Genomic DNA, 9,636 nt, shown 5'->3' with positions numbered 1-9,636 from the left:
GTCACGGGTGGGATGCCTCCCCTTCCCTGGTGGCTCCTGGGTCACGGGTGGGATGCCTCCCCTTCCCTGGTGGCTCCTGGGTGACGGGTGGGATGCCTCCCCTTCCCTGGTAGCTCCTGGGTCATGGGTGGGATGCCTCCCCTTCCCTGGTGGCTCCTAGGTCACGGGTGGGATGCCTCTCCTTCCCTGGTGGCTCCTGGGTGGTGTGCCTCCCCTTCCCTGGTGGCTCCCAGGTGGAGTGCTTCCCCTTCCCCAGTGTCTCCGGGGTGGAGTGCCTCCTCTTCCCTGTTCCCTGGTGACTCCTGTATTTCTGGTGCAATACTGCCTCTTCCCTGGTGTCTCCTGGATCCCTAGTGGAGTTCCTCCTCTTCCCTGGTGTCTCCTGGGTCATAAGTGGAATGACTCCTCCTCCTCCCTGGTGTCTCCCTGGTCCCGGGTGGAGTGCCTCCTCTACCCATTCTTTCCTTCATTCCTGCAGGTTTTCCTTTTTTTTTATTTTCTGGCCAATCCTGAGTTGTCTCACAGCGGCTCCCCTCCTCCCCCTCCTCTCATCGCCTCTTCCTCGCCCTTGTCCTCTCTTCCTCCTCCTCTTTTGGCTCTTTTTTACTTTTGCTCTCCTCTTTTCTCTCTTCCTCTCCAGGTCAATATGGCGAAATCCTATGACCATCTTTTCAAGCTGTTGCTGATCGGGGACAGCGGGGTGGGGAAGACCTGTCTGATCGTCCGCTTCTCCGAGGACAGCTTCAACAACACCTACATTTCCACCATAGGTGAGTAGTACCTGCCCTTCCCCCCTGGCCGGGGGCTCCCATACAGCCAGCCAGGACTAGAGTGCAGACTGTCAGCTCTGTGGGCGAGATCAGCACAGTTAGTGCTGCAGGGTCTGTGTGTGATCCGGTTCTGTATCTTGTGGTGTTCTGTGAACGTTGTACTGTTTCTATCCTTTTTATGTTGTGTTGTGTACTGTGTGTGTTGCTGTAGTTTCTCCTCTTTCCTTGTGTATGGTTGTGTTGTTACATCTGGTGTGTGGCTGTGTTATGTTGTGCACGCTGTGTACCGTCTATGGTTTCTCCTCTTTCCTTGTTTATGGTTGTGGTGTTATATCCGGTGTGTGGCTGTGTTATGTTGTGTACTGTGGCTGGTTTCTTGTCCTTCCTTGTGTATGGTTGTGTGGCTGTGTTATGTTGTGCACGCTGTGTACAGTTGCTGGTTTCTTGTCCTTCCTTGTGTATGGTTGTGGTGTTATATCCGGTGTGTGGCTGTGTTGTGTTGTGCACGTTGTGTACTGTTGCTGGTTTCTTATCCTTCCTTGTGTATGGTTGTGGTGTTATATCCGGTGTGTGACTGTGTTATGTTGTGCACGTTGTGTACTGTTGCTGGTTTCTTATCCTTCCTTGTGTATGGTTGTGTGGCTGTGTTATGTTGTGCACGCTGTGTACACTTGCTGGTTTCTTGTCCTTCCTTGTGTATGGTTGTGGTGTTATATCCGGTGTGTGGCTGTGTTATGTTGTGTACTGTGGCTGGTTTCTTGTCCTTCCTTGTGTATGGTTGTGTGGCTGTATTATGTTGTGCACGCTGTGTACCGTCTCTGGTTTCTTGTCCTTCCTTGTGTATGGTTGTGGTGTTATATCTGGTGTGTGGCTGTGTTATGTTGTGTACTGTGGCTGGTTTCTTATCCTTCCTTGTGTATGGTTGTGGTGTTATATCCGGTGTGTGGCTGTGTTATGCTGTGCACGTTGTGTACTATTGCTGGTTTCTTATCCTTCCTTGTGTATGGTTGTTGTGTTATATCTGGTGTGTGGCTGTGTTATGTTGTGCACGTTGTGTACTGTTGCTGGTTTCTTATCCTTCCTTGTGTATGGTTGTGTGGCTGTATTATGTTGTGCACGCTGTGTACTGTTGCTGGATTCTTATCCTTCCTTGTGTATGGTTGTTGTGTTATATCCGGTGTGTGGCTGTATTATGTTGTGTACTGTTGCTGGTTTCTTGTTCTTCCTTGTGTATGGTTGTGGTGTTATTACGTTGTATCTTACATTATAACGGTATAATAGTTGCTCAGCCCCTTCTCCTACATCCTCCATTGTATGTCAGCCTCTCGCTCTGCACTCATATCGTATTTGGCGGCAGAGACGCCATCTTGGGACTACTAGTCTCCCTTTTTGTCATCTAGGATGGACCATGCATCGCTTTTCGGTTGTAGCAGTATAGACCCCTATATGACGACTTTTCACGGACCCGTCAGTCTGGCGCCGATGGCTGACTTGACGCAGCGATGTCGGAGACTTCCCCAGTTTTATAATTTCATCCTAGTAACAAAAGCAGGAAGACGCGCCGGCGCTAATCCGCTGTCACTCAGGATTCCTCATCTTCCTTCCTGCCCCTATACGTCCAGTCCTTTGTAGTTTGGAAGGGGGGAGGGGTAAAAACTGCAGAAATCTGCAACATGATGGCGGTATGACTCCTCTGTGTGAGTCCAGGAAAGTTGGGTGACCACAGAACGACCTTCACAATATGGCCGCTGACACCCCGCTCTCCCAGTATCGTGAATTCCACCATAGGCGATTCTTATAATAGTTTCCCCTTTTTCTGCTCAGGAATCGATTTTAAGATCCGAACGACCGAAATCCAAGGGAAGAAAATCAAATTGCAGGTCTGGTGAGTAACTGAGGGGTGAAACATTCAAGAGGTTCTGCAGCAGCATTGAGAATGAGACAGGGCACCCTTGTTAAAGGGACGATCCCCCAATAAATGATACACCATTCAGCATACATATCAGGGAGGTTATGACCCAAAAAATGTCCAATTGTATGCACCTCTATGGGTCAGGGGGTAGGCGACTAATGACTGGTATCTTTTAGGGACACGGCCGGACAGGAGAGATTCAAGACCATCACTACGGCCTATTATCGGGGGGCAATGGTGAGTACCTCATCTTCATAGCTTAGAGAAAAGAGGGTGCCAATACTAATGCACTGTACTTGGACGGGCTCTGGTCTTTTATGGTGCAGTTCTACCAGTCATCCAGCAGGAGGCAGTGTGCGCTCGGTGCCCACTCCCTGTAGCCACCTACCATGTATTAGAATATAAGGGGACAGTCGCTTTGTGTTTCAGGGGATCATCCTGGTCTATGACATCACGGACGAGCGATCCTTCGAAAATATTCAGAACTGGATGAAGAGCATAAAAGAGGTGAGTGACCGGAGGAGCAACAGAGGTCCAGAAGGCGGAGGATTATTAGAGGAGCAGAGGGGGCAGGACCCTAGGGGGTAATGCCTGTCAGAGGTCTAGAAAGTGAGGGGCGAACAAGGTCCATAAGTCCAAAAGTTGAGAAGTATCGGAGATCTGCTTGGGGGGCATATGCGTTCCAAAGGATTAGGAACGGCTTTGATGAGTGTGGGGTCCTGCAATTCTGAAGGTTGAGGGGGCTGAAGGCCCGGAGGGTTTGGGATGCTTGAGAGTGAGGAACACTAGAGACTCTATTGGACTCTTGACTGGGTCCGGTCACATTAGGGAGTGAGTGATTGGGTTGGACTGTTCCTTTCCTGTGATGTGTTGTTCTTCCTACAGAACGCTGCTCCGGGTGTAGAGCGGATGCTTCTGGGAAATAAATGTGACATAGAGAGCAGACGGAAAGTCCCAAAGGAGCGAGGAGAGAAGGTGAGCGCGTGTCCCGCGTGCTTTGAATCATTGTCTGCGCGTAGCGGCTCTGCTCGCGTCCGGCACGCTGGCGGGAGCGGCTCTGCTCGCGTCTGGCACGCTGGCGGGGGCGGCTCTGCTCGCGTCTGGCACGCTGGCGGGGGCGGCTCTGCTCGCGTCCGGCACGCTGGCGGGGGCAGCTCTGCTCGCAATCGGCAAGCTTGGGGGGGCGGCTCTGCTCACGTCCGGCACGCTGGGGAAGCCAGCTCTGCTCGGGTCCAGTGTACCCTGGGATGATGTATATATCTGCCATTTTATAACATCTTCTTTTTGCCTTTCGCCTGACAGCTCGCTAAGGATCATGGGATCCGGTTCTTTGAGACGAGCGCTAAGTCCAGTCAGAACGTGGATGAGGTGAGTGACCCGCTAGATTTCGGCGCCAGAGTCCGGTGTCCGGGGTTTTTTCTCCACTGACTCGTGCCCTTCTCTCCGCAGGCATTTAATGCACTGGCCACAGACATCCTGATGCAGATGTCCCGGAGAGCGGTGAGTGAGACCTCCGTAGTCACGGTTCAGACCCCATAGACACTCTTGATGACTCTTTTGTTTCTTCCAGGCTCATGGGTTAAAGGATCCGGTGGATTTAAAGAGTTCCTCCAAGAAGGGAAGCAACAAGTGTTCTGTGATCTAAGAATTGGCCAGAGGGAGATCAGTGGCGCCTCGTCAATAGGGGGCGCCGCTCATCCAGATATAGAACTGATACAGATTAATACGGCGCTATTCCCGGTCCCAGGCTGGGACCTTCCTTAGAGGCCTTATAATCTAGGAGTAGCGGACTGTACTGGGGACAGGGGGACCCCGATGTTGGCTGTGAATGTGGGCTCCAGGGAACAGACCTCACAGATGGAACCGGGCCGCCTCCTCCTATTTTGGGGTGATCCCCCCTCCCCCCCCGATCTATGGATATAATGATGGACCAGAGGCGGGGGATGGGATGAAGGACTCGTGATGTGATGTGATGAGGATGTGTGTAGTATGTGGCAGCAGGGGAGGGCATGCTGGGATCTGTAGTCCACCACAGCTGGAGATGAATTGTTGCTGCAGCTTTGGCTATGACTGGAGGTTTCTCTGCGGCTCCGTCCTAGTACCCTGTGCTCAGGTTTATGTATGTGACTGTACTGTATATGAGGGGCTCCATGTCAGAGGGGCCCCAAAACGACCAATCACCTGCATAATAATAAATAAATCATGGCCGTCCAGCTCCGCGAGGCTTGTCTACCATCTTGTCCAGTGATGATACTTCCTGCGGGCCCAGGGGCGGCACTGATACCGCAGGAGGAACCGTGTGTAATAAAGAGGAATATCTAAAAGCTCTGGAGTCCGAGTCCTGAATATATAGCAACACCGGCCCCTAGCAACCAATCACCACGCAGCTGTCACTTCTTATACTCCTTTGGTAACATGAAAGCTGTGCTGTGATTGGTTGCTAGGGGCAATGAAGGCAGTTGTCATAAATCTGCCCCTATGTATCCACCAGTCAGCCAGAACATTAATACCAGTGACCAGCACAGTGATGACACTAACGTAAGGTTGACAATAGAAGAAAAAAATGGCCGCAAGGATCTGAGGTACTCTCACAAGACCAAATGAGAAGTTTGGGGGGGGGGGGGGTGTCAGAGCATCTCCGAAATGGCGAGTGTGGGGTGTATATGGCGGTTCTTCCAGGGTGTTCTTGGCGCACTACACATCTCAGGGGGTCTTCCCAATATATGGTACACTGTGGCATTGCATGGCAATCCCGATATACAATGCAGCGTGTGGGGCTTTCCAGGCATGTAGTGGGGTTTCAAGGGGCATTCTTGGCATAGGACGGATCTCGAGGGGCGTTCTTGTCATGTGATGGGCTTTGAGGGACGTTCTTGGCATAGGGCGGGCCACAGGGGACGTTCTTGGTGTAGGGTGGACCTCGAGGGATGTCCTTGTCATGTGATGGGCTTTGAGGGACGTTCTTGGCGTAGGGCAGACCTCGAGTGGTGTCCTTGTCATGTGATGGGCTTTGAGAGACCTTCTTGGCGTAGGGCGGGCCACAGGGGACGTTCTTGGTGTAGGGTGGACCTCGAGTAGTGTCCTTGTCATGTGATGGGCTTTGAGGGACGTTCTTGGCGTAGGGCAGACCTCGAGTGGTGTCCTTGTCATGTGATGGGCTTTGAGAGACCTTCTTGGCGTAGGGCGGGCCACAGGGGACGTTCTTGGTGTAGGGTGGACCTCGAGTGGTGTCCTTGTCATGTGATGGGCTTTGAGGGACGTTCTTGGCGTAGGGCAGACCTCGAGTGGTGTCCTTGTCATGTGATGGGCTTTGAGAGACCTTCTTGGCGTAGGGCGGGCCACAGGGGACGTTCTTGGTGTAGGGTGGACCTCGAGTAGTGTCCTTGTCATGTGATGGACTTTGAGGGACGTTCTTGGCGTAGGTCGGGCCACAGGGTACGTTCTTGGTGTAGGGTGGACCTCGAGGGATGTCCTTGTCATGTGATGGGCTTTGAGGGACGTTCTTGGCGTAGGGCGGGCCTAGAGTGGTGTCCTTGTCATGTGATGGGCTTTGAGGGACGTTCTTGGCGTAGGTCGGGCCACAGGGGACGTTCTTGGTGTAGGGTGGACCTCGAGGGATGTCCTTGTCATGTGATGGGCTTTGAGGGACGTTCTTGGCGTAGGGCGGGCCTAGAGTGGTGTCCTTGTCATGTGATGGGCTTTGAGGGACGTTCTTGGTGTAGGGTGGACCTCGAGTAGTGTCCTTGTCATGTGATGGGCTTTGAGGGACGTTCTTGGCGTAGGTCGGGCTACAGGGTACGTTCTTGGTGTAGGGTGGACCGAGTAGTGTCCTTGTCATGTGATGGGCTTTGAGGGACGTTCTTGGCGTAGGTTGGGCCACAGGGGACGTTCTTGGTGTAGGGTGGACCTCGAGTAGTGTCCTTGTCATGTGATGGGCTTTGAGGGACGTTCTTGGCGTAGGACGGGCGACAGGGGACGTTCTTGGCATACTGTGGCCTTGAGGGAAATTCATGACATACAGCAGCCTCGAGAGACGTTCTTGGCATAGGCCCGCAGTGGTCACTATCGGCATACACCGCACCTCACAGTCCACTCCCATATGCAGTGGTTGGTATTTACCAATCATGTCCAAAGTAGAGCCGGTGCCAGGGTGATGGGCGCCAGAGAGCACTGATGCTCAACTCCCACAAAACAGCGACTGTTCCCCAAATTATTCACGTAGAGCATTGCAGCTGTGATAAAGTTCCATTGATTATCTGTGGGCTGTGACCGATCCTGGGGGGGTCGCACAAGGGAACGTTTGGGAGCTGCTGCCCGGTACACAGAGAAACTGTGTACCGCTGCAACAACCAATGTGCCCACCATTACTGGGGGCCTGTAATCCCAGGCTGTGGGGGAGTCGCAGAGGAAATTGTTCAATATATAATGTACAGTATGATGACAAAATTATTACAGTGCACAAGGTAAAGTCAGAGCTGATGCATTGTGAGGGGGGCACTGTCCCCCATCCAGAGCATCCCAGACCCTCAAGAAGAAATATCACCATGTCCTGCAACACCGCCAGTCACCACTGGAGGGCAGCAGAGGACCCCGGACAGCGCCGTTATTCCACCTCCAGCCACAAGAGGGCGCGGCCGGAAGTGCTGAATCCTCTATCAGGAAGTGGCTCGTGAGAAGCGAGAGATGGAGACGGCGGGATGTGTCCTGAGGAGCGTCCTCCTGCTGAGCGTCCACCGGTGAGAGCTGCCCCTCATATAGCGCTCCCCCCTTCCCCCCCACAGCCCGAGTGTCACATTATATACCGTCCCCCTCATCTCCTGGGTGTCACATTATATACCGTCCCCTCATCTCCTGGGTGGCACATTATATACCGTCCCCCTCATCTCCTGGGTGTCACATTATATACTGTCCCCTCATCTCCTGGGTGGCACATTATATACTGTCCCCTCATCTCCTGGGTGGCACATTATATACTGTCCCCCTCATCTCCTGGGTGGCACATTATATACCGTCCCCCTCATCTCCTGGGTGTCACTTTATATACCGTCCCCTCATCTCCTGGGTGTCACTTTATATACCGTCCCCTCATCTCCTGGGTGGCACATTATATACCGTCCCCTCATCTCCTGGGTGGCACATTATATACCGTCCCCTCATCTCCTGGGTGGCACATTATATACCGTCCCCTCATCTCCTGGGTGGCACATTATATACCGTCCCCTCATCTCCTGGGTGTCACATTATATACCGTCCCCTCATCTCCTGGGTGGCACATTATATACCGCCCCCTTCATCTCCTGGGTGGCACATTATATACTGTCCCCCTCATCTCCTGGGTGGCACATTATATACCGTCCCCCTCATCTCCTGGGTGGCACATTATATACCGTCCCCCTCATCTCCTGGGTGGCACATTATATACCGTCCCCCTCATCTCCTGGGTGTCACATTATATACCGTCCCCTCATCTCCTGGGTGTCACATTATATACTGTCCCCCTCATCTCCTGGGTGGCACATTATATACTGTCCCCCTCATCTCCTGGGTGGCACATTATATACTGTCCCCGCCTCGATTGTCAGTGATCTATGTTTCCTTTGTAGTTGGGTGCTGTCGCTTCCGGCGCAGGAGGAGCAGTCTCCCGTGCAGCACAGTAAGTGTGACCTTTGAACTGCACGTGTTGCGTTTTGTGCCCCCATCCTGTCGAGTGACCCCCATGTCCTGTGTTGCAGACCCCCTGGCTGTGACTGCCCCCTGCTGGCAGACGGAGGAGTACACCATATCCCGGGAGTGCTACAGCTGTAACCAGTTTGAGGCGGTGAGTGCCCTCTCCCCCCTCCGTGGTCACAGGTCCTCGTCTGTTATACAATAATAACCGCCATCTTGTCCCCTCTGTACAGAAGACCCTCGGTCAGTGCAGCATCACTGGTTTTGTTGAGCAGGTCTCCTGCACCACATCCGACAAGTCAGAGTATAAGAGGTGAGTGGTCACCGGGGTCTGGGTGGCTCTGGGTGCCTTCTCCCTGTGTAACTGCTCTGCCCCTCCTCTACAGCTGTCGCTCGGCCCCCATGGAGAAGCGGGTGTTCTGGCAGTTTGTGGGTGTCATGTTGGCGGGGACCGTTGCACTTTCCCTCCTGGTGATTTCACGGCAGAGGATGCTGGATCGGCGAGCACTGGAGAAAGTGCGCAAACAGATCGAGTCCATCTAATCAGAGGCGGGTCTAAGGCTGCGGGGTCACAGTGGACCCGCCCCTGTGTGGGGTCACAGTGGACCCGCCCCTGTGTGGGGTCACAGTAGACCCGCCCCTGTGTGGGGTCACAGTGGACCCGCCCCTGTGTGGGGTCACAGCGGACCCGCTCCTGCAGAGCATCCGCCTTATCCTGGATCCTCCCATGTGTCCGGCGCCATCCTGTGCTCTCTACATTGTCGTATGTGTGCATTATGGCGGATATGGAAATTCACCCTCATCGGATATTTACATGTGGTGATGGCTCCCAGCCAATCAGAGACCAGGAAACCCTGGAAATCCCACAAGTGCTCCACCAGCATGGGGCGAAGTAACGATGGCGGACTCACTGACTGGACTCTATTTATTACACATCATGTCATGGTTTTCATTTTTTGGACAATAAAGTTATGACAGAATGAAAGTCTTTCCAATGTGAGCGCTCCATTATCTAACACCACCAGCAGAATAGTGAGTGCAGCTCTGGGGTATAATACAGGATGTAACTCAGGATCAGTACAGGATCAGTAATGTAATGTATGTACACAGTGACTCCACCAGCAGAATAGAGAGTACAGCTCTGGAGTATAATACAGGATATAACTCAGGATCAGTACAGGATCAGTAATGTATGTACACAGTGACTGCACCAGCAGAATAGTGAGTGCAGCTCTGGAGTATAATACAGGATGTAACTCAGGATCAGTAATGTAATGTATGTACACA

General features: G+C 52.9%; 2 protein-coding genes across 2 annotated transcripts; both read left to right on the top strand.

Moving 5' to 3' along the window:
• The first annotated feature begins 339 nt into the window (after window positions 1-339).
• On the top strand, window positions 340-5,006 carry RAB13 (RAB13, member RAS oncogene family). The gene is made up of 9 exons (XM_073639209.1): window positions 340-478; window positions 641-770; window positions 2,595-2,655; window positions 2,859-2,919; window positions 3,112-3,189; window positions 3,568-3,657; window positions 3,985-4,050; window positions 4,132-4,182; window positions 4,253-5,006. Exons 2-9 carry the CDS (start codon window positions 647-649, stop codon window positions 4,325-4,327), a joined length of 606 nt encoding a protein of 201 aa, XP_073495310.1. The 5' UTR covers window positions 340-478; window positions 641-646; the 3' UTR covers window positions 4,328-5,006.
• A 2,286-nt stretch (window positions 5,007-7,292) lies between these two features.
• Window positions 7,293-9,337, top strand: JTB (jumping translocation breakpoint). Its single transcript, XM_073637597.1, has 5 exons — window positions 7,293-7,418; window positions 8,286-8,335; window positions 8,415-8,500; window positions 8,583-8,662; window positions 8,736-9,337. The coding sequence occupies exons 1-5, from the start codon at window positions 7,366-7,368 to the stop codon at window positions 8,890-8,892; spliced, it is 426 nt and encodes a 141-aa protein (XP_073493698.1). The 5' UTR covers window positions 7,293-7,365; the 3' UTR covers window positions 8,893-9,337.
• Window positions 9,338-9,636: the final 299 nt, after the last annotated feature.

This window comes from Phyllobates terribilis, unplaced genomic scaffold, assembly GCF_046119375.1.
Source record: "Phyllobates terribilis strain yellow unplaced genomic scaffold, ASM4611937v1 Scaffold_7__3_contigs__length_470593459, whole genome shotgun sequence".
NCBI classification, from domain to species: Eukaryota; Metazoa; Chordata; class Amphibia; order Anura; family Dendrobatidae; genus Phyllobates; species Phyllobates terribilis.
Note: the sequence above shows the minus strand (reverse complement) of the source record. Positions and strands in the feature narration are given on the sequence as shown.